General features: G+C 36.6%; 1 protein-coding gene across 1 annotated transcript in view; it reads right to left on the bottom strand.

Moving 5' to 3' along the window:
* Nucleotides 1–19,569: 19,569 nt before the first annotated feature.
* Nucleotides 19,570–23,572, bottom strand: part of Gabrb1 (gamma-aminobutyric acid type A receptor subunit beta1) — a 414,333-nt gene continuing 410,330 nt past the window's right edge. Inside the window, exon 9 of the mRNA XM_004849768.4 lies at nucleotides 19,570–20,411. Coding sequence (XP_004849825.1) covers nucleotides 20,067–20,411 — 345 coding nt within the window. The 3' untranslated portion in view covers nucleotides 19,570–20,066. The remainder of the gene's footprint in view (nucleotides 20,412–23,572) is intronic.

Below are 23,572 nucleotides of genomic sequence, written 5' to 3'. Positions count from 1 at the left end.
TGGAAGCGACCCTGTACAAGATATAGTACCCAAACACAATCTGGATGACCCACTTTGTCTTGGTCCCTTTGACTTCACTGATATACATACTGACGTACATACCGACACGTGCAGATTAAATGAGAAAAAGGTTTATTTTGACTTACAATTTCAGTTCAAGTTCAGTGAGCTCCAAGGCAGAAACAGCATGGTGGAAGGGCCTGGGAAGGGGAAAGCTGCTCATTGCTCATGTGATGGTAGCCAGGAAGGAGAGAAAAAAGAGGAACCAGGGAGAGAGATACACCCTTCCTGGTCATTCCTCCAGTGACCCACCCATCACCAGGCCCTTCCACCTAAAATTGCCCTCAGCTGTTGAAGTCAGTAGTGGAGGAATCCATGGATGGATAAAGGGTTCCCATGAATCATCTTCCAAAACCCCTCTGAGTGTGTAAAAGCTTTTTGGGAACATTCTAGATCTAATCATAGCACACTTCCTTCAATTTGGTCTCATCATCTTAATTTTCATTGCCTTCCAAAAGCCCAAGAGATTATAAACCCAACAATATATTAATAAATTGATGGAGTCAGAGCTTTTATGATCCATTTACTTCCCAGAAGCCCTACTTCTGAGCACTGTTGCTAACACTGGGACCAAGTCTTCCAAGACATGAGCTTGTGGGAAATGTTTAAGATTAAAGCTATAACAGGTTGTTTATTTGAGATCTTTATTCTTTTATAACCTATGTATTTACTTACAAAATTTACTTAAGCACTGCTTTTGTTGTATCACATAAGTTTTGGTGTATTGTGTTTTTATTTGTCTCAATAAATTTTCTAATTTACCTTTTGATCTTTTATGAATTGTTTGTAAAGGAGTGTCTTTTTTAATATTCACATACTTGTGAGATGTCTAGTCTTCTGCACCATTGATTTCTAGCTTCATTCTATTGTGGTCTGCAGACATACTTGGTTTGATTTCAGTCTTTGTAGATTTCTGAAGGGTCTTTTTGTGATCTCTCCTGGAAAATGTTTCATATCCTGTTGAGCATGTGTATTCTATTCCTGTTGGGTAGAATGTTGTGTATATGTAGTGTTCTTCTAATACATGTAGAAGTGTTCATCTACATATATAGCTGTAGTGTCTTCAGGTCTTGTTTCACTATTGATCTGTCTGGATGTTCTATCCATTATTGGATACTCAAAATTATTGTTTTTATTGAAATATCCTAGTATTATTATTATTGTGTTACTCTTTCTCTCTTCAGTTCTATCAATGTTTAATTTATATGTTTTAATGCTCTAATGTTAGGTACACACTTATTTATATTTGTCAGATCTTCCTGAAGAGTTGGACCTTTCATCATTTTATAGTATCCTTCTCTTTCTGTGTGTTTGTCGCAGGTAAAGTCCCAGTTGGAGGGTTTGTGTGTTTCTTGTATCAGGAGCACATAATCTCTTGTCTCTCTGGTGTCTGAAGTACTGCAGGTTCTGTGCAGCTGCTGCAACCTACTCACTCTCCTGTTGTCAGCAACCCTCAGGGTTTGAGAGTGTTCTGGGACCTTCCGTGCTCTAAGTAAGGCAAGAGAGAAATAACTTTTGAGTCACCTTGGAAAGCCAAAACATTGTACATATTCTTGTCTTTCCCCTAGAGGAAGAGGCCACCAATCTGTGTCAAGCTCTTCTCTACTGCAGACCTCTAGAGCAACAGCAAGCAGCCTCCTGTCTTCTGTTCTCAGAAGCCCCTGGGCAGGTAGACTATACCAATTCTCATTACCCCTCTGAGACACCCATCGGTCGGGCAGTTCTTCGAAAAGACAGAACATTGGACTTATGTTCCAGTCCTTTCCCTTCCCTGGAGAAGCCAGGACTGTCCTCTTGGTCTCATGCTGAGCTGGGGGAATGGACTGTGGCAAATGAGTGCAGTACATTATTCTACAGGAGATAATGATGGGTTTGTGTTCACTTGTGGTCCGCATATCTCTGAACTGGCTTCTGGATTAGTCACAAAGGGAATTGGTCTGTGTGTTACTCTTGTCTTGGTGTTTCGAAATGATGGGGAGGAAGGAGAGTCTGGGGCTTTCTCTTCAGCCATCTTGCCGTCACTTTATTTTGCATTTATAGCAGCAGTGACTGAAAACTGATGTCTCTCCACATTCTCATTAGCATTTGGTATTGTTAGTATTTTCGATTGTGGCAGTGTTCATACCTTTTGCTTATGTTTAATGAGGTTGCTCTCTTACTGAATTTTAAGAGCTGTTGGTATGCTTTGGGCACAGGCCCATTATCAGATACATGTTTTGCAAGTATCTTCTCTCAGTCTTTTAGTTCTCCCAGTGGTATCTTTTGAAAAGCTGAAGTGGTGGTTTGTTGTTATTTATTCATTTAGTTACTTTGTTATTTATTATTTTGCAGGTGCAAACCCCAGCCCCTGAGCCTGCTAATGAGCACATGCTCTGCTCTGAGTTACATGTGCAGCTTCCAACTGAAGTTTTAAATTTTGGTAACATTCAGTACTTAATTCTTTTGGGAATCATACTTTTGGTATTTTACCTAAGAAATCATTGTGTAACTTAAATTAACAAAGAGTATTTCCTATAATTCCAGAAATGTTATAGTTGAATCTTTACATTCAGGTCTTTGTTCCCTTTTGTGTTAATATTTAAATATGGAATAAAGTATAGATCAGAGATCACTTTTGGAATGTGAGAATTTAATTATTTCAGTATCACTTGCTGAAAAGGCTGTCCTGTCTCTGTTGTACTGTATATGTCTTTGTCAAAAATCAGTTTCTGTATTTATGTGGATCAATTTAAACTATTATCTAAAGTGTAATGGAAACTATTGGGTTCTAGCCATCTATTATTATAGTGCACTGTCTTGTTCACTGTATCTTTATAATAATTTATGTAATTTGTCAGTGTTAGCCTTCCAACTTTGTTCTTTTTGAAAGTTGTTTTGGCTATTTTAAGTTTTGCATTTCCATATGCAACGCACTTTATAATGTACATTGGATAAAAACTGCTATCATTATTTATTTCTTTTAAAAACATGTTTTTGTCTGCTTTAAAGTTTTTTGTTAGGTGTAACTTTATTGTTCTATGTTTTGATATAGTTTAAGTTTCTTCGCTTGCAGCTTGTTTGTTTCTTGGATCTATAGGTTTATAGTTTTCATCAAATTAAAAAAAATTTCAGTCACTTTTTCTTACCTTTTTTCCCTGTTTCTATGACCCTCTCCTACTTTAGAGACTCCAACTGCAATGTTAGACTGCTTGAAGTACTCCAATGTCTCTCTGATACACTTTCTCTTAAATTATTTTCCTCTCTTTCATTTTGGATGGTGTTTGTTCTTGTATCTTTAAGTATAGTTATCATTCCTTCTACATTACCTAATACATCATTATCGTAAATGCTGAAATCTGAAATCTGCCCCTAGAATATTAGTTTTTTCCTGTTACTGTTGTTTTATAAATATCTTCCCAGTCTCTACTTAATTTTTAAACATAGGGCCTATAGTTATAATAATTTTCTAATATCTTAATTTAACATAAATGTTAGCTTTGACTTGTTATACTCACTCTAGTTCCTGTTTTCCTTTTGCTTTGCATGGCTGGTAATAATGTGCATGCATGTGTGTGTGTGTGCATGTGTGTGTGTATGTAGTGCAATTAAGTTACTTGGAAGTGGTGATCAATGGGGTGTCAAGCTTGCTTTTCTGGTTTGTTAAGGAGGACTAGGCACTGCTCAGTAATGGCCTATTATTTCTCACCAACAAAGTAAGACCTTCTTGACTGCTCTACCTTGCAACTTGTGAATTTGAAAGTCTTTTCAATTTATTGGATGGAAACAAGTCCTATTCTTGACAGCTTATGGGCAACAGGCCCTCTTTCCTTTAATTCTTACAGGTAGTTCTTTCCCTAGCCAAATACTCAAGAGTAATCTGTAGTTTTCTATGGTTGTTTTTCTCTGCCAAATCTCTCCTCTTAGTAACGTATCTGTGAAATGTATGTGCTTTGGTCTTCTTGGACTCCAAACTCCCTCTTCAACTCAACTCAGGGAGTCCTCCAGGCTCCTATGGGTTCCTGGCTGTAAAAAAATGGTCTGGAATTGGTCTTAGTCCTCACTACATTTGTCTTCTGTCATTCGAAAGGACAGTCCTTCAATACCAGTGGGGTTCTTTTTTGGTGTGTGTGTATTTGTGTAGAGCAGGTAATCTGTTCCTTCCAGTTCCCTTTGGTTGTTTCAGGTCACACTGTAAGTCCAGTATCTGTTAATCTATCTTTTGAGGCAGGCAGCAGAACCACTGAGCCAAATTCCCGGCCCTGTTAATCTAACTTGATTGGAAAAATACAAATCCATCCATAAGAATTTTAGGCTAAGCAAAATTAATTTTTTTTTTGGTTCTTACTTCAATGTGAACTGAATACCTGAGGAAATTGGACAGTGAAATTACAAGGTTATATAAGTATGTTAATTCTGAAGTCATTAAAGAAGATGGCAGATAGAATAAAATGTTTATTTTCTCCCTATAACTGTATCCTGATAAGATTAAATCTTATAATAATGGTCAAAAGCAGAGCTATGATTATGTAGCATTTTATTTATGCCTTGAGGTATTTAAGGAAAAGCATCCTAAAAATATGTAAAAGTCTTTTAAAGAGAAAAGGTTCAGTATAAACTCCCTGGAGAGCATAACCTCCCCTGTTCAGATACAGAGGATGTCGTAGCCAGACTCAACCCCACAGACCCAGTGAAAGCCAGCCAACCTTGCACTAGTCCTGGCTCGCACACCAAACAAAATTCATTAACGACAGTGCCACACATTCTTACAATAAAGGGAATAGGAAAGGTTATATTTGTTTAACACTAAAGTATATTTATCTTCTAATGAAGCTAAAGTTTCTATTATAAATGCTGTATCTAGGAAAATGGGTTGACTTTTCTGGCTAATATCAAGGTTGGGAACATGGGGTAATGACAAACATACTCATAGGTTTAATGTTTTGCTGAGATTAACATTTCCTGCCCCTAATATTTTCTTTTTAGGATATGTGATAACTTTCTAAATTTTCTTTTCACAAAATTCTGAACTTCTGTAAAAAAACCCAAAAACTAAAAGACCTATTGCCTTTTGTTTACATGGTATCAGTAAACCCAGATAAGAGCTTGCTGTTCTGGGAGGTATCTTATGTTTTATTTATTTATTATCTGGGGACATAATAATTAACAAAGAGGGTGGGAAAGTTCTGGAATCACTTGAGACTCTTCGTAGCTAAACAAGTGTATGCTGATATACTTTGTTACAAAGGAGTTTGCCTTTGAGCAGTTTTATAATTTAACTCTTTTAGAATGCTTCATGTCAAAGATCAAATATTTCTATATTAGAAAAGTTTCTCAGTATATTTTAATACTATCTTTGGATTTCATTTCTTTCTTTTTTATAATAATTTAATTATATTATGTTTCCCTGATAATTTTTTTGCTTTCAGTACAATGAATTTTTCATTAATATTGCCCATTGAAAGTGAATATGATGAAATTGAACAAAAGCTTTGGGTTTAGATATATATTTAATTATATAGTATTATAAAAGGTGATGATGCTTAAGAGTAAGGCTAAATGTCAGCTTTGAAGTTGGGCATCTGACTCCTCTGCCTACTTGGAAAATCATTTTTGTCGTGCTGAGCTTCAATATTGTGAAGCACAAAATGGGGAAAAGAAAAATCTCAGAACTCATGGATAAATTTAATTCTCACAAAATATGTATGAGGCAAACTCAGTGTTATTTACATCGAGAAAATTGACCCAGCTGATGTCCCCACTGCAGGAGAATAGAGAGTTCTAGTTCCTTCAAGTCGTTGCCGTGAAAGGGGAAGGGGAAATGCTCTGGATTCGGAGACTTCAGAGATATACATAATGCAACAGGTAGACCGCACTTGGATCCTCATTTTTTAAAAAGAGAAAAAACAGCTGTCAAAGACATTTTGGAGGCAACTAGAAAATGTGAATAGGGACTGAACATTAATGATATCAAGGAATGATTATTTTTGTTAGCTATGATAATAGTGTAATGGTTAAATTTCTTAATGCCCATAATTTTTAGAAATATGTATAAGAACAATGACATAAGATACAGTATTTATTTTAAAATACTTTAGAAAAATACTACCGATTTAGTAGCAGAATATGGGTGGTTCATATGTGCAGATTTTTTTTGGAGTAAGAAACAAGTTAAAAGAAATGATGTAGTGGACTTGGAAGTGAAATAACCTGGACACTAGTGATAGCACAGATACACTGTTTGCACAAACAACTGTTTTCCCAGATGTCCAGAGGAACCTTCTTCCGTACCAGCAGATGATAAAATCTTTTACCCAGTTCTCTCTGGGCATTTGTGCTCACTTTGTAACCATCACTGAGTGTCTCACCATCTAAATTGTAGTCTTCTGAGATTGTTTGATACCATTACCCTAGCCCTCTCCCATTCCCCTTGCTTGATTACTGTTGACTGCATGCTAAATCAATACACACTTTGTTTTCCTTTGTTTAGAAAGATGTTAGATGCTAAACACCCATCTTATTTAAGCTTTCATATAACAGATCCTATAAATGTTACAGATAGAGTTGTCTCTTTTCTAATTTAAATAGAATTGGATAGCCATTTTACTTTCCTATTGTAAGCACAGTTGTGGAAATAGTTGCCAATATTGAATACCTCAAACAGAAGCTCGGCAGTCTGGGGCAGAGCTGGTAAAATGGTGCTTCCCAGTTATTTTGTTAGATGGATGTTAAAGCTGTCCCTAGGCTGAAATTTAGACTTTTCTTAGAAAGCTATTCTACTAACAGCCAATTAATGGATAAATGAACTTCACACCTTTAGTCTGTTCATTATTTTATTGTTAACACATTCTTTCTGAGGGGAGGAATGAGTTTGAAAGTTGGAGGTGTTCAAATAAGGAGACTGACAAATAGGTCAACTCTAATATTCATATTTACAATGGAGATTTTTAAAAGAAATTTGACATAATACACCTCACAAATGGACACTATTAAGTCAGATTTAGGCATAATTTTTTAATACAAGACTTCATTTCTTCATTTTTTCTCTAATACACAACACTCTGTTTGTTCAAAGGTTTGTAATGTGTATTTCTTAAAGATTATGAAAAAATAAAATCAAAGTGATACAGAAACAAGCTCCTGGAAAAGTGCTGGTATCTTTTTCCCCCAATTGTTGGATAATCCTACAAAGAATTTCTTCCAAAATAAAGAGATTTAGCTTTGTAGTAAATTTTATAATAAATGCTCTCAAATGATAGATTCAGAATTCTAAACATTTTAAAGGATTATAAAAAGATACGCCTGAAATCTTGCATGTTTTAAAATGCAGTACAAAGTAAGCTTTTTATATGTAGACATTTTTAATAAAAAATTTTATTTGTGTTCTTGAAATAAACAAGCTAACATAACTTGTACATATTTACAGCAATAAGCTACATTTCAGAAGCTGCACGAGAACTTTTGTAAGTAACAGCTGATGGTTTTTGACACCAGCCTTTTAAATGCATTTTCTGTCTTTTGTTTGCTGCAACATTTAAAATCTTGAAGTACCAAAGCAAACAGCAACGTATTTTATAGCAAAGCCACACTATTAACAAAATATCGAGTGAACTACAGTCCTGTGACTGTTAGGATATCTGTGAGTCCTGAAATCGAGAGAGCACAAGCATTTCTTGTGTCCATACCTGATTGCATGTAAATTGATTTTACAGTTTACAAGAATACACAATTACTTAATGAATGCTTAAGAATAGAAAAAGGCCATGGAGGGAAAAAGGGTCAGGAATCAGAGGCCACTGAACAATTTCTTATTCACTAATTCACTGCTTAGAGGGAAATCTATGTCTGCTTTCATGTGTATAAATCACAGTCTACAGACTTCATGGATTTTGTCCACAGATAGCTTTTGAGATAATGAAGGCATAATGCCACATACTTTAAGTGCATAAAAAGGAATTAATGGAATGGTTAGGATATTTCAATCAAATCCCTAACAGAAAGGGTATAAACAATCACACAGTGTATGAAACTTTGATTTCAAATGTAAAAAGCAACTACAGAAAACCACAAATATTGTATCATTACGCAGGACTGGCACTTTCAATCAGAAAATGCAGCATATAGTGATACAAAATAGAAAACTTGAATTATAAAAGTAAGGAGTCCATCTTTTTCTTCCTCCACATTTATTAAAACCAGTCCCATCTCATTAAAAAATTTCTACATATTTTCTGAAAAACTCTCTTGCCATTTAGCTTCTTTATTGATGTGGTAGGTATCAAAAGTATTACCTCCTTATGTAAGAAAGAAAATGCTTATATTGAAAGAGCATTAAAATATTATGTTTCTTTGCAATGAAAGAAGTTCTGCCTTCTGAAAAATAAAGAGAAGAAAGAAATTCCTTTATTTAAAAGAACTGTGTAATACCAATAAGGAAATGACATACCTAAATCATACTTGGTAGGAGAGTAGATAGCAAAATTGATTAGTGAAGACTTAAAAACATAAGGAATAAAACATTTAACAACTTCTGACATATTTGGTAAGTTTAGCATAACGGATTTTAAGAGGCAACAGAAGGTACTGTATTTGTTTCTGCATGTACTTAGCACCTGCTTTGGAAAGCCGCAACTGTTTAGTACAGGATGCTATGAATTAAAATAGCAGAAGATTGGTTTGGCAAGTTTGGCTAATTTTTGGATTCAATCAAATTTTAGGTGAAGTGGTAGCCAAAGAGATGTTCCATTGCTGGCAGGATAATAATTTGCTATTCTTTAGCCTAGGAAGTTCTGCTTCCCCAGCCCTCCTGAATCACTGTGGAAAGGTCTTTGCCTTAGGTTCAGTCCCCTAGGGTAAAGATAAGAGGAATGAAATGACTTTTCAAGATGATGGGCAGCAGGAGAAATTTCCAAGTGAGCCATCCCGACCCAGATGCTCTTCTCTCAAAGCCAGTTTTATTTGCATTTAAATAAAATTAAACTTTGTATTTTTCTTTCCGTTTACCTCTTATATGACATGCCATCATCATTTCACAGAAGCCATCAGGCTTCCAGTACAATGGCACAAAATATTGCCTGGTTGTCAAAACTCACATCTTACTTTAAAATGTCAAAGGATTTTTGGCCTTTGTAAACACTTATGTTTACATAAATTGAAATTTTATGGAATTTCCAAAAACCTCATGCAATTTTGACCTTTTTATAATCCCATAAACATAGTAGTTTTTACTGAGCCTTTTTGGCCCTCTTTAACATACAGAGTTGAACACACAGTAAGTATATGTATATAGAATCATAACTGTTCCCTTTTTAGAAGCATTCTGGATGTTCTGAATGTGAAAGGTCACTTGGATATATAATTGTTTTCCATCACACTGCAGTGAATTAGACTAATTTAGGAGCATCCCTAAAGATATTTCAGGGGCATTGTTGCACAATATAACATATTTCAAGCTTTATCCAGTGAGTATTTTAAAAAGATGTAGGAAACTAAGATGTGTATCAACAAAGAGTTGATAAAAAAGAAAAAGCAGATATACTGTAATTCAATGCATTTGTGGAATATATGTAGAAAAATATGCTATCTAGTAAAACTGGGGTGGCCGATTGCCACTGTGAGGTAAGGCTTGCAAATTACATATTTATTTTAGGCTAAGAAGTAAATACCACACATAACAAGAGAACAGGAATGTTAATAGTTAAAGGGGCCATATAAAAGGCATTTTGCTGTACATGTTTTTTAAAAAAATTTAGCCTTGAGAAGCAGTGGCAAATGTCAAGAACTGTCTGTCCCTCTTAGATAGTTTTGAACCATCTACTTATCTTTTGACAGAAAAAGAATTTGATGTTCAATATGCTCTAGGAGGATTCTCTTGGAATTTGCATTGAAATCTTTCATTGATAATGCAGTATAGTCCCAAATCTGAGTAAACACCTCATAAGAAATTCGAAGGCTTCTAATAAGGCACACATGCACTGGGTATGTTGGTGCACACCTGCAGTCCCAACACTCTGGGGCGCTGAGGCAGGAGGATTGCAAATTAGAGCCCAGCCTGTGTCAGTTAATTACTTAGTAAGATCCTGTCTCAAAGTAAAAACATAAAAGGCTGAAAGCCTGGGGATATATAGCTCAGAGCGAAGGCTCTCAACCTCCAGTACCAGAAGAAAAAAAGAAAGAGAAAAACATAGATAAGAGAGAAAATGAAACTTTTATGAAGGAAAAATTTCCCTTTTCTATAATGAAAAAGCAGTAATAATTATTATGAAAAATTCAATTCTGCTCATGCAGGTGATCTAGAATGGTGGTGTTATGAGGATTCTCTCCATGTAATCATATGCAGAAAAAAACCTCAAGGACCACTCTGATGCCCGCCTGTATTCAACTCAACATGGACTACATTTTTCATTTACACAAAGGTTTTAGGTAGAGGCTCTAAGAGACTAAAATGATTCAGGTGGAGGTCATCCATCTCAGAGATGTTATCTCTAATCCTAAAATATTGCCTGTTATGAAAGTGTGCTTCTCTATTAGTGCATTTACCACCGTAGGTCACTTGATTAGCCTTTATAGAAGCTGCCATGGATAGGACAGTCAATGCTTTAGACAATGCAGAATAGTTAAAAAAATGAGGGTATTTACTTGTATGAACCTTATACTTTAAGGATGCAGAATGCTTATTTACAAAACTACTAGAAATACACAAAATATCTACTTTTATTGGACAAGGGTCTACAAGAATTGATAAAGTGCTAGCTAGAGAAAGAATGAGGAGGGACACCTGCAGGTGGATTTTGGGGTGATGTTGGCTCATCAATAATCCAACCTTGGGATGAGACCAGTAAGAAGAATATCTGGGCAGTGGAAATAAAATATAAAACTTCAAGCACTGAAGCAAGAGCATTTTGGAGTTCTCAAATGAGAACTGTTGCAGTGAAGCTAAGGGAAGGCCTTGTTTGAAGCTGATTAAGGAGAAGAATGAGAAATAATGCGAACATGAATAGAGGAGAAAACTGTGGTCAGATGAATAAATGATTCATAGTAAGTTGGATTTTTTTTAATGTGATATTAAATTTATTTGTATTTCAAATACTCACAGGTTTCTGAGACCCAATAACTGGGGTGGCTGTATGGTTTACTATTCAAATGAATACTTTGAGAGCAAAAAGGGGCTCTTAATAATTACACACTGGGATTGTCTTAGGCAAATTGGGTCATATAGTGCCCTAACAATGATGTCAACCTAAGAGACCTGAGACACATACCTGGCTATTTTGTTATCAGACAAGCATTCCTTCTATACTTTTTCTCAAAAATAATGAAAGGCTTTTATGTATGGGGTGGATAGATTCTCTGGTGTGAAAAACTAAAAGTGTAAATAAGGTTCAAATGGTATAATTGATAATGTGAAATAGGAAATAAAGGTCTAAAGGAGTAGGGAAGTGGGAAAGGTAGGGGAAAGGAAAGAAGGGAAAAGAAAAAATATGAGAAAAGGAAAAAATGGAAACAAAGTCTCTGTAAAAAGGAAAGGGTAGAGGGGATGAAGGGAGGGCAGGGAAATGGGGAAAAAATAAGAACCAAGAAACATCATGTACAGGTACAAGATCCCAACAAGGAATGTAACTGTATTTTATGCCTAAAATGTACCAATAAACAATGAAAAAAAAAAAAAGAAACTGAATACAGAGTATTGGGCATGACATTTAGCTGTTGGGAGAGGGGACTGTCCTCTTTCCTCCTACTCACCACTCATTTTTGAACTACCCAAAACCTGGATCATCAAGATAAAAAGAATTCAATCTAGATAATGTGGCATAGTGGGAAAAGCTTTGCCTTTGGACTCAAGAAAAGCTGGGAATTAATGTTAACTCCATTAGTAACTAGCTATGTAATCTTGGATATATCATTTAACTTATTTGAACCTGTATTTTCTAATACTGGTATTGTCATTGTACTGAAGATCAAATCATTAAATTACATGTGAGAAAGTGTTTTTTGACACAATAAACCAATGAGTGATGGTCATTTTTGAACATGTTCCCAAAAGTCATTCTTCTTTTTGTTAAATATTTTTTTCCAAGCATTGGATGGCTCTAGTGATCAGTGCTGTAAGTTAGTCTTGGTCATTCCAATCTTTTTGTCAGTGACTGGCTCAGGAACAATCAATGGAATAGAAGGCAAGCCTTGTGGGTGTATGATAAGGGAAGATTTCCTTGTTTTTAAAAAGAGATTCAAGAAAAAACATACCCTGTTTCTATCTTTCGGTATGTATGTGTGAGGAGGGCTATGTAGAGCCCTTTTGTAGCTATAATGAGTGCTGATAACATGCAGAAGAAGGAAGAAGGGGTTATGGAAAGGACACGAGTCCTCAGTGAAGTCATCACTGTGCTGTTAAAATAACCCAAAACTATCTTCCTTCTGAACAAAATGTTATATGAGATAATATTTCAGTCATAAATTTCCTTTAAGTTGGATCTTTTGTGACTTTTACCTGAATGAATCTTTAAAATCTGAGGAGCACTTCCTCTGCCTTCAAAATGAAGCCATTAACTGTGAGATCATCTCTAGGTAAAAAGATCAGGAAATGGGAAAAAGAAGGCAGTGAACTCACTACTTTTAAGAGCAGCAATAACTTCATCTATACTGAAGAAGTTGGAATGAGTCTTTATAGGATTCTGAGCTTGAGGGGCAGAAGACTAAGCCAGTTTGGAAAAAAAGAAAGAAGAAAAAAGAAAGCAGAAAGGAGAAGGAGAAGAGGAAGGAGAAGGAGAAGAGGAGGAGGAGGAAGAGGAGGAAGACGAGGAAGAAGAAGCTATTCCCTTCACAGATTGGGCTACAGTGGAAGGGAGGAATTTCTAGGCACTATCGTAACAATTTTGAATGGACAGAAGGCTCTTAAGAGAGTCATGAAAGTTTGGAGCTGGGAAGTTTCTTTAAAAAGAAAAAGAAGCCGGGGATTTAGCTCAGTGGTTTCGTCGCCTGCTGTGCAAGCACAAGAACCCGAGTTCGATCCCTGGTATCAAAAAAAGAAAAAAAGAAAAAAGAAAAAGAAAAGGTTTGTTAGAAACCTTTCTTTGCAGAAATTGTGTTGGGGACCATCTTCAGAGATTGGATTGGGCAGAATGCATGCTTGAAGAATATGAATAGCTAGAAAGAAAGGCTAATCATAATTTAGAAAATAAACTTTCATCTTTGTCATAGTTGTACCTGAAATATTTGGCAGAGTTAACTGATTAAGTAGGTGGAAGGACAGGGAAAGAAGAGTGGATAACAGAGGCTCTAAAGGCATAGAATCTTTTCCAACTGGATGGGAAACTGCTTCTTGACTGAAAGCTCAATCAAATCTACTACTCTAGGGGTAGGGTCCAGGCTGGGGAGGGCACTATGATACTACAGCATTTGGGGTCAGATGCTGCCTAGAAGTTGGCTTCCCACCCACAAGGAAGTATTTCATGGCAGTTCCTTGACTGAATCACAGAGAGTGGTTTAAGGACATCTACATCTTTCAGAGATCTAAAATTACAGACAAGATCATATTGGCATTATCTGAGACTTTAAAAGATGCTCTTAAAAAAAAGATGCCCAGTTCCTAAAGGATAGTCTGTAACTTGTGGTATGCTATGTGATGAATAAGTCCTTCTAAGAGGGATAATAATAAATTTTCAAATGGTGTACAATTAAGTCTGAAGGAGGGTATGAGTAGGTAAGTTTGATGGAGAAGAGCTAATACAGAGTGGATTCATCATATTACAAATATTATGCAAAAGATGACCTTGTTTCCAAATTCTAGTTAAATAATATAAATTTTCACAGGTTGACCTGATGATTTTTATTTTCACTGTATTCTGAGATAAGATGGGAGAAGGTTTATGCAAACACATGTTTACCTAAGGAACACAGAAACAGAAAATAAAAATAACCCAAGGCAGTTCAGTGGAGTCTGCTATGACTACACAACTTCCCTCTGAAGACCTTTAAAAGCCCATATGAGTAGGAATTAGAAAAACTACTAAAATTCATTGTTTTTGTGAATTAAACTAAAGATACACAATATATGTCTCAGAAGCCAAAGGTTTCAGCTGTCTATGAGCACAATAACTTTTAAGGTTTGGAAATGAAAGAGGAAAAATGAATCAATTCTTTTGGCTTAACATGAGGCAGGATGGTATACAGTGTGGGAAGAATGAAGACAAGAAATAATCTATTTTGTACAAACCAAACTTGCAAAATGCACACACATATCAGAGTTTAATAATTTGTATTTATAAAAATTACACTGGGAATGTCTCCTCTTCCCCATTTCTCTTCAAAGGAAACCCAGGAAGAAGAAAGAACCAGGCAGCAAAGCTGGTTGCTCTGGTTCACACTTTGGCTTTTGAATGGGACTATTTCAAGCCACTGAATCTGTGACCCTGTTTTCCTAAGGCAAATGAATAATGTTATTTGCTCTCTCTTTTATTGATTTATTTTTTTGATTGTCTATAGGACAGGAAGTGCAAGTAGAGTGTGCGAGAGAATGCTTTTCTTTCCCAAGTGGTTCAGAAATATAGCTAATTTTCCCATATCCCATATTGATTCTACTTTAGTTTTTGTGATGAGTCCAGGACATGCAAGGGATCTAGAAGATAATTAGATGAGGTTGAGGGCCTTGACATACCAATGAGTTTTGTAATTATTCAAAACAGCAAAAATAGCCAACACAACCCAAACAAACAACTGTTAGATCCCTTCTTGCTATAAAAAAGTTAAAATAAACATAAAACTCTTCATCTTTACCTTTCTAAGAACTTGATGTTTTCTGTTTTGCAATTCTTTTATTGAAAATAATTTCTTTCAAATGATTGCTTGCGTAATTGTAGCCTTCAGTAATTAAGTTCTTATCAGTTTAGTTGATTTTAATCGTCTAAAAAGTTTATTTAAAATAAAAGGACAATATATTCTGGAAGTAGAAACCAACTGATCTCATTACTTCAAACAAGGCATTCAAAAAAATTCAATTGATATTGGACCCTATGGGCACATTTTGGAACAATAATGGTTCCCTGTGTATACAGTCCTAGGACTTAAAATGTTGGCATAATTCCTGTCTTGCTAATCCATTACATCGAGGAAAGTCATTGTTCTTTTTAACACAATACTAACAAACTAGTTTCTGTTCCAAATGCTGAGATATAATAAAATTCTGTAGACATCATCACCCTCTCTGGGATTGCCAGTTTTCATGGAAGCACATCTTTTGGCACAATATCCATATTCTGTAGATTTTTTTCAGGAATATCAATACTAGGGGAAAAGACATTTCAGAATATAAATTATCAGACTCTTTTTAATAAGTTTAAGTAGCATGTACATATATTCTTGTCCCCAGTTGAAAAGTCCTTATCATTTTTAACTACTAGTCAGTTTATGCCAATACTGCATTTCTCTTTACTTTTAAACAATAATAGCATGGTTACCTCTGGATCTTTTGGGTATCAATCAACCAGTTAGTGTTATAAGGCCATTTACTATACTGTCCTTTGCCTGTTTCTCCTAATCAGACCGTCCCTTCTATTCATTTTTATTGTTATTAAAAAGTTCTGGGAAACATGATAGAAGAGAAGTTAGAAGCTAAAGGTACTGGCACAGTGAAGCTTTGGATCACTTGTGAATTTTAAGAATCTCTTCCATTCCTGACCCCTCAATGGCATGGATAATTCAGTATCTGAAGATACGAATAGCCACAAGTGACTGATAAAAACACAGCTACTTTTCACAACATGGTTCAAGGAGCAGCTGGACCCAGTTCCCATTTCTGCTGGAGCGCTGTTCCTAGGTCCTGCAGGCTTGTGGCCTTCTGGCAGCTGCTGTCCCTTACAGTGGCATAGGAGCATGAGGCAGTGATCACAGACACCTGGCTATGGCTTATAGCAGGATGACACAACTGCACTACACAACAGCAGAAAAAGAGCAAGAGCCGAAAAAGTTCTGGTTTGGGCCCAAATCACTAGTCATTTCACTTCATGAATAAAAGCAAATGCTTTATAAGCTTACATTATTTACAATGCTCAGATTTTTTCAAACATCCACCCAAAGCTGAGGACCACCACGCCACAGGGAACAGTTCGATGAACTATGTACAGAATTTACAAGGAAGTTTACATAATAGTCTACATTCCATTTTCATTAACACATTTTGCTTTTTGTTTTCTGCTTAGTTTCAGGAAACATACTTTTGTTTATTTTGCTGTTTTCTTCATCCCAGCAACGTGATGATTTGAACTAGCTTGAGTTAATGCTTGTGTTTTCCTTTTGCCTCCCTTCTGGGATATATGATTATACTTTATTTAGGAAAAGAAATGGTGACACATCACCATTTGGTAAGATACTATTCAACATTGTCCATAGAAGAAATTTTGGAGATCACTTCCTTCCAGAAGCATTATACATACATCTTTTTCTTTTTGGTTTAACTTGGCAGATCATAATTGAACTCTTTCCTAAATGAATATTTATAAAATAGTCATGGATTTTTAGAAAGATGGAATTTAGTCTATATTTCTATGTATTGTGCATAATATTTTAAAAAAGGAAAGCCTATTCTTGGACCCTTAAGCCAAATTTAAGCTCTGCACCATATTTTTCCGTTTGCATTTTCAAGATCTTTCATTGGCTGTAATGCACAATGAAAATGGCATGTATGGAAAAAAAAGTCATTCAGCAGGAAGAAGTACCAACCAAGTTGCTATTTCTTTTTGGTGACGGAGAGGATGGAGGCAATAATTCTGGATAATTCAAGCAAAAATAAGTCTTTACCTGGGCCTTTGATTCACAGAGTTGGTAAGCATAACATACATGTCATCTCTGAATTTTAAGCCAAGGAACATGTATAGAAGGAATGAGTGTGTAGTCATCATTGTCAAGTGAAAAATGGGATTTCTGCTGCATCTGCACACATTAAATCAACACAGTTTGTGTTACAGTTGATGAACTGAGCATGGGTTTCCCTGGACATGGCTGTGGCATAAGAGAGTGAGGCTGTGCAATTTTCAACCTCTTCTGCCACTTAAGTAATATAGAGTATTATGGCTATTTTTATGGCAGAAAGAAAATAATCCAAGAGTAATTAAATAGTAACCCTTGTATAATGTAATACTCGGAATCTTTCAAGAATGGGGGCCAATATGAGGGCATTTAAGAATGTTTCACAACTTTTATGTTTTATGTACATCATTTGGGGCAAGACAAGGGAGACAGCCAGAGAAGAAAGAATTCTTCCCCCCATGCTTTGTTCAATCTAGAAGAGGAGGATTTAGCCAAGAGGAGAGCAAAGGAGGGAAGGATTGGTCTGGAAAGTGTGCAAAAAAAGGGAGTGGGAACAGAAGTCATTAACTATACACACGGCAATGTCTTATCCTTCTGGCTGCCATTGCCTCTAAAATCAGAGCTGTTTGATAAAATATGCATAATCATGGCTGTGATCTCTGTACTGCCTGGATGAGGACACTACTTTGTGTCCAATGGATAGTTTCAATTGTAATTTTACAAAGTTTAAAATATAAGAGCTCAAAATATTCTCTCTTTTTTTTTTGTTTTCAGAAGATGTTTTACATGTACAACTACAGGAAAAATATTTCACATTTTTAATGGTAAGATAGAGATAATAATGAAAATACAAGTTACCTCAATCTTTTCCAAGAATGATCTGAGCAGATAAATAGAGATTGTTTTGTTAAGGAACATAGACTATAGACACTTACTTTCTGATTTAACATTTCATCCTTAAAAGCTTTGATATCAGAATTATGCATTTCTATTAGGCACCAGCCAGAATTTTTTCTTCCTATGTTTAAAATAAATGGTTACACAGTGGTTCCCGGGTGGTCAATAAGAGTATTAACCTTACAGTCACTGACAGGGCCACATCTACCCTATTTGGGCATTTTACCATGCCAAAGCATCTCATCTGCCAAAGAATTGAACTGAATTTCGGGCTGGGAATTACTTTGACCAGGGAAGTGTGTTCACACAACTGAAAACCTAAATAAAAATTTGGTCCCCATAACTCTACTAATTCCTCATGAAACCATTGAGATCATTTTTTTCTAGTTAAGGTGGAGGTTTTATATTCTTACTAATATATGTTATCTTCAGCCATACCACATTCATTTATTTGGGAGTTCCCCTTTCCTCTTGCTTTCTAAAAGAATATCCTATAACTCTCTCTTTCTCTCTTTGGACTCATCAGTAGGAATTCAGTCTTATCTTTTCAATTATGACTATAATTTCCAGCAGCTTGTGCTATTCTACACATAAATCCCCCGCCCCCCAGCTTTAGGGAGAAAGTCAGCTCATCAAATGAGATATTTTTCCCTATTATTACTTCAACCTTTTCTCCCATCCATGGATCAGGTGCCAAATCACCTCTCTCAGTGGTTGGTCAATGTAGGGTTTCACCTCAACCTTGTAAATGAATATACAGAATTTTTAGGTACCTAAACTGAAAAAAAAAAAAAAAGTTTAAATGACATAAAAGAGGAAAAATTTCCATTGCAGCTGGTTAGACATGTTTAGAAATGTGCTGCACTATTGAAGGTCATGAGGACCATGACCCAGAGTAATACATGAGCAGAGATAAGGCAGAGCAGGAATGACAGTGACTATGAGTGTAGACTGGGCCTACACTTTTAGGGCTGGTGCACATCTTTAAAAGCCGACTGCTTTTGTCATTGCTGTTGTTTTTATCTAGTTTTACTCCCTCACAAGCTTTCTGGCTTTGGAGGAGAACAGTACCCATATGGGTGAGTATACATTTCCTCAATCATTCATTTCATAGCTGGGAACTCAGAGCTCAGCGAGCAGAGCATAATGTGTCAGCTGAGGCCTGTGTGATGAGCCTGTCATCATTAGATACTGCTCTCTGGAAGGCTAAGGAATATATACTATTTGATTTAAGATTTGGCAGTTCAGGTATCTGCTCAGGCACCCTTTCACAGCACATACATCTTGCCTTCCTTTTAGAAAGGGCATTTTTTTTTTCCTTAGGCAATAATTGCTTTCTATCCCCTCCTTCAAAGCCCTCACCACCTTATCCCACATATCCTTTTTCTCTCTGGAGAAGGAACTGTGGAAATGTCACAGAACAACCTCAAAGGATTCCAGACTCATGAGGTGAATTCAGGGCTGCTCATTGGAAATTTTCAGTAAGAAAGTGTTGAAACCCCTCCACCCCAACTCTTTATTCTCAAGAAGAGAAAAATGTTCTCAATGGCTACAATTTTACCAGACTGGATTCTAACATTCATTGTACATTTGTGGGGCCTTCTGAGAAAGACGCGTTTCTAAGAAAATGCAGCCTTCTGGTGAGGGGAAGATGGCAGGTCGAGTGTGAGCAGCCGTGACCAGCCCTTGCCAAATCCTCCCTCCTCTTCCATGGAACCGAGGAGCCTTTCTGCAAGGGGCTCTGGGGAATTTAAGAAGGAAGGGAACTTTCCTTACTTTTCTAGGAAGTCTCCTTTGGTTTTCTCCTCTTCTTGGAAATGTGTAAATATCAATGGCTTTTGTTTTTTCTTCTGAGATCCTAGAAACTGTGACTGTAGTGGGGTTTTTTGTTTTGTTTTTGTTGTTTTTTTGGCAGCATGAGATTGTTTCAGTTTACCAGGAAGAAGTGCAGAGGGACTGCAAGGTCCTCTTTTTGTTTTCATTTAAAAAATAAACCAATAAAATCCAGGGCAAATAGGAAACACTGCTAAAGATCTATCTATCTAAGTTCTCTCTTTGTGTTTGTTTGTAAACATGACAATTAATAGAGCTCTTTCAAGAGCTGATAACCTGGACCACGGTAGACTGGAAAAAAACAGTTGTTGGTTTTTTTTTTGTTTTGTTTTGTTTTTCTTGAAGTAAACATGGTGCAGTAATAAAGTCAGTATGCAAGACCTAAAACCAATTGGATGGCTGCATCTCTTACCTCAAAAGACGCAGCAGTGTCGCTGTTGGGGACCTGCGGGGTAACAAACAAGAGAAAAGTGGTCTAGCTCGAACCGTTAAAACAGACCTTAGTGTACGTAGTAAAGCCAATAAACGACGTTAAAAAGAGAAAAGGTGATGGGGAAGAACATTCGGGACCACTTGTCTATGGAATTCACGTCAGTCAAGTCGGGGATTTTGACTTTGAGCTGGGAGGCGCGCCGGCGGATGCGACCCTTGCTGGGCACCCCGTGCCGGTCCAGGGCGCGCCCGTACCCCTCGCGGCGGCTCATGGGCTTGCGGTATTGGATGCTGGCGCTGTCGTAGGAGTACATGGTGGTCTTGGGGTCGCTCACGCCCGTGAGCACCTCGGAGCCGCTGGTCTCGTTCCTGATTTCCAGCGTGCTGAGGAGAATGTTGCCGTGGGCGTCAACCTGAAGGAGGCAGAAACGATGGCTCAGCCAGGACACTGACTTCCGTAAAATTGTTACCGATGACACAGCACGGGGCTCATTAATGTATGTATGTATGTATGTGTGTATGTATGTATGTGTGTGTGTGTGTGTGTGTGTGTGTGTGTGTGTGCATTTATTGCGGAACTGGGGGAGTTGTACCCACAGCTTCATACTGAGCTGTATCTCCAGCTCTATTAAAACTTTTAAAAAATTTGAGTCAAGGTCTTGCTAAATAGCCCAGTTTAACCTCAAGCCTCAGCTTTGAGACTAGCTGGGATTACAAACCTGTGTACCCCTACTCTCAGCTTCCCCTTAGTCTTTTTTGATAGACATCAGGATCTGTGTGTCTCTTGGACATAAGGGCTTTTTCTTTCTTTTCTTTTTTCTCTTTCTTTTATCCTTCCTTCCCTCCCTCCTTTCTTTCTCTATCATTTATCTAGTTAATTATCTAGTCATTTTCTAGTTATCATGTCTCCATTCAGGAAACATGTGTGTGTGTGTGTGTGTGTGTGTGTGTTTTCTTCTTTCTTTAAAGATGATGTATGGAAAAAAGCTAGAAAAAAATGTAAAGATTCATAATGGACCTTCACAGACAATCAGTATCTTGGTAGTCTTCCAGTCTTTTCTGTTAATATGTACTCACAAATACAGGTTCATCCATACATTTTGCTTCGCAAACCTGCCTTTGTCAGTTATTAATATAGCCTGATCACCTTTCCATGTTAACATATCTTTCTGTGAGATCATTTAGTAATAGCTTACATGGATAAGCCACAATTGAATTAATCTATTATCAGTTGTTGAGATTTGTTTTACTTTTACAGTGTTATAAACAAGACTGGAAGAAATATCTTTTACTTAAATTGTGCTTATCCATAATTATTTCCCCTGGCTACATTGCTAGAAATTAGCTTTATTTTTATGCTTGTACCTTGCCACTGTTCCTTGATGCTTTCTGCCAGTCAGGTGATACCTATCCCAGATTTCCTGGTCATTGCCTGTGCTGTGCTCATACAGATATTTTGGAACTACAGGTCATGCAAGCACATGTCGGTCTACAACGTGGCTTTGTTTACTTTCAAGCTGATATACTTCGCAAACTGATTTACCTGGAAGGTACATGGCTCAAACATGCATATAAATCTGCAGAACTTCCTAGGGCAGTATAGACAGTTGTGTTTAAAGCTAGTGGGATTTGCTCAGTGCCTGACTTACAATAAACACCTTTGAATAAGATTAATCTCAGTAAAACTTGTTGGAAGCACAAGAATAGATTGGGAGGCAAAAAAGCCTGATGAAGAAAATGATAGAGAAACAAAGCATAGGAGGAGGCAAAGAAGAGAGCAAAGAAATGAACAGAAATGGGTACACAATGGTGCTATCTGTAGTACAGACTAAGAAGTTGTATTGAGTGTCTACCATATGCCTTGCACTATGGCAGATGCTTTGCACATGTTACTTGCTTATACTTACAATTACCCTACTTTAAAAGGTAAGCCATTCCATTCTCATTTAATAAGTAATGCAACTGAGACTTAGAACAGTTGACAAACTAGCTCAATTTCACTTAACTAGTAGGAACTGGATTCATGTCTATCTGACTCAAGTTCATGCACTTTCGACTGAGCAGGAACTGCTTCACAATCCTTGACTTTTGTCACATCCTGCAGTGATTTTCGTGAAGCAGTTCACAGTGTCAAGCCTTAAGTTGGATGGAAAGAGAAATGGTGACTGGATCTGGTCTGTCTTTCTCTCTCCATTCTTATCTATTATCATTTCCTGCTCTGAAGCATTTTCTCCAGTCTAACTGTGAAACCCACTCTGCCCTGATTCTTTCTATACATCCATTGGTTTCTTTATTTAGGGAGTTTTTTGTTGTTAACAGCTACTATTTGTTAATCCTACTCTGTAATTTATTTCAGTTATTTCTCATAGCAGCACTACAAGACACATAATGTTATGCTAGTTCAACTGCTCGGAAAACTGAGGCCCAGAGAGGGTAAGTAAATTGCCTAAGATTAAGGAAATAACTACCTGACTTGGGATTAAAATATAGGATATTCTGTCTCAAATATTGCTTTCTTCCCTCTTTGCATGTTAATCAAATTAGTCTGTTTTCTTCAAGACTGAATTTAAGTCCTACTTTGTGTACCTTTGTACAATTCCTTATAATAGTAACCTCAAGAACTTTCTCCAAACTCTAATCTGTGTGCCAGATACAATGTTAGGAGTCAAGGATGTATGTGGAACAATTAGTATTCTTACCATCAAAAACCTTAGCAATGACTTTTACAAGCAAATTTATAAGCTCAGACACCCGTTGGTACTAAGAATCATGAATAGACAGAGGCAAGTTAGTCTAAATAATTGAGTGAAGCTAGGCACAGTGAGGAGCAAATGTCTAAGGAGGTCACTGCAACTTAGATCTAGTGGATACCTATAGATCCCAATGTTGCCAAGGAACCTGAGCATCTAGGTTTGTACATGAATTCTCTATCTAAAGTTGGCTCAATACTGTAAAAATGCTCCTTTGACCAAACAACACATTTGTGTCAGACTTTTGGTAAGCCAGTGAGAGACCACTGGTCTTTTTTATTTTTCTATTCCTCTATCCTTTAGCATATATTACTGTGTATTGAAACTGATTTTTAGGTTTATATCCAACTTTCTTCCTTGGAGGTGTAGAAGTACTGGCAGATCCATAAACACTAGGGCATTACAATAAAAGGAAAGAAGAAACTATGCCAAAGAAGAATCTTGAAAAAGAATTAAAGCTGAAATATAATTAACCTGATTGGATTTACAGAGTAATGTAAAGAAGGCAGTTTGGAAATTTTCAGCTTGCTGAGCCAAGAGGATTACATTGTCGTTAGCAGAAATGGAGAATTCAGTGTATGGTGCATCTTAGGGGTAAGAAAAAGTTTGTTACTTGGGTCAAATTTGTAACATACATTAGACATCCTGGTGGTGGTGGCCAGTTAGTGCTATTTATGTAAGCAGTGGTGACTGAAATAATCTGGAGACTGAGATGATTTAAAGAGTAGAATATGAGTTAGTGAAAAAGATAATAAAAAACAAAAAAGGCAGGAAAAGAATAAGAGATTGCAACGATAGAGAACTCACGGAGGAAGGAAGGTGGC

The sequence above is a fragment of the Heterocephalus glaber genome, unplaced genomic scaffold (assembly GCF_053883595.1).
Source record: "Heterocephalus glaber isolate CG9 unplaced genomic scaffold, H.glaber_assembly_v1.0 deba00001509, whole genome shotgun sequence".
NCBI lineage: Eukaryota > Metazoa > Chordata > Mammalia > Rodentia > Bathyergidae > Heterocephalus > Heterocephalus glaber.
The sequence above is the reverse complement of the archived record's forward strand: the minus strand, read 5'-3'. Positions and strand labels throughout refer to the sequence as shown.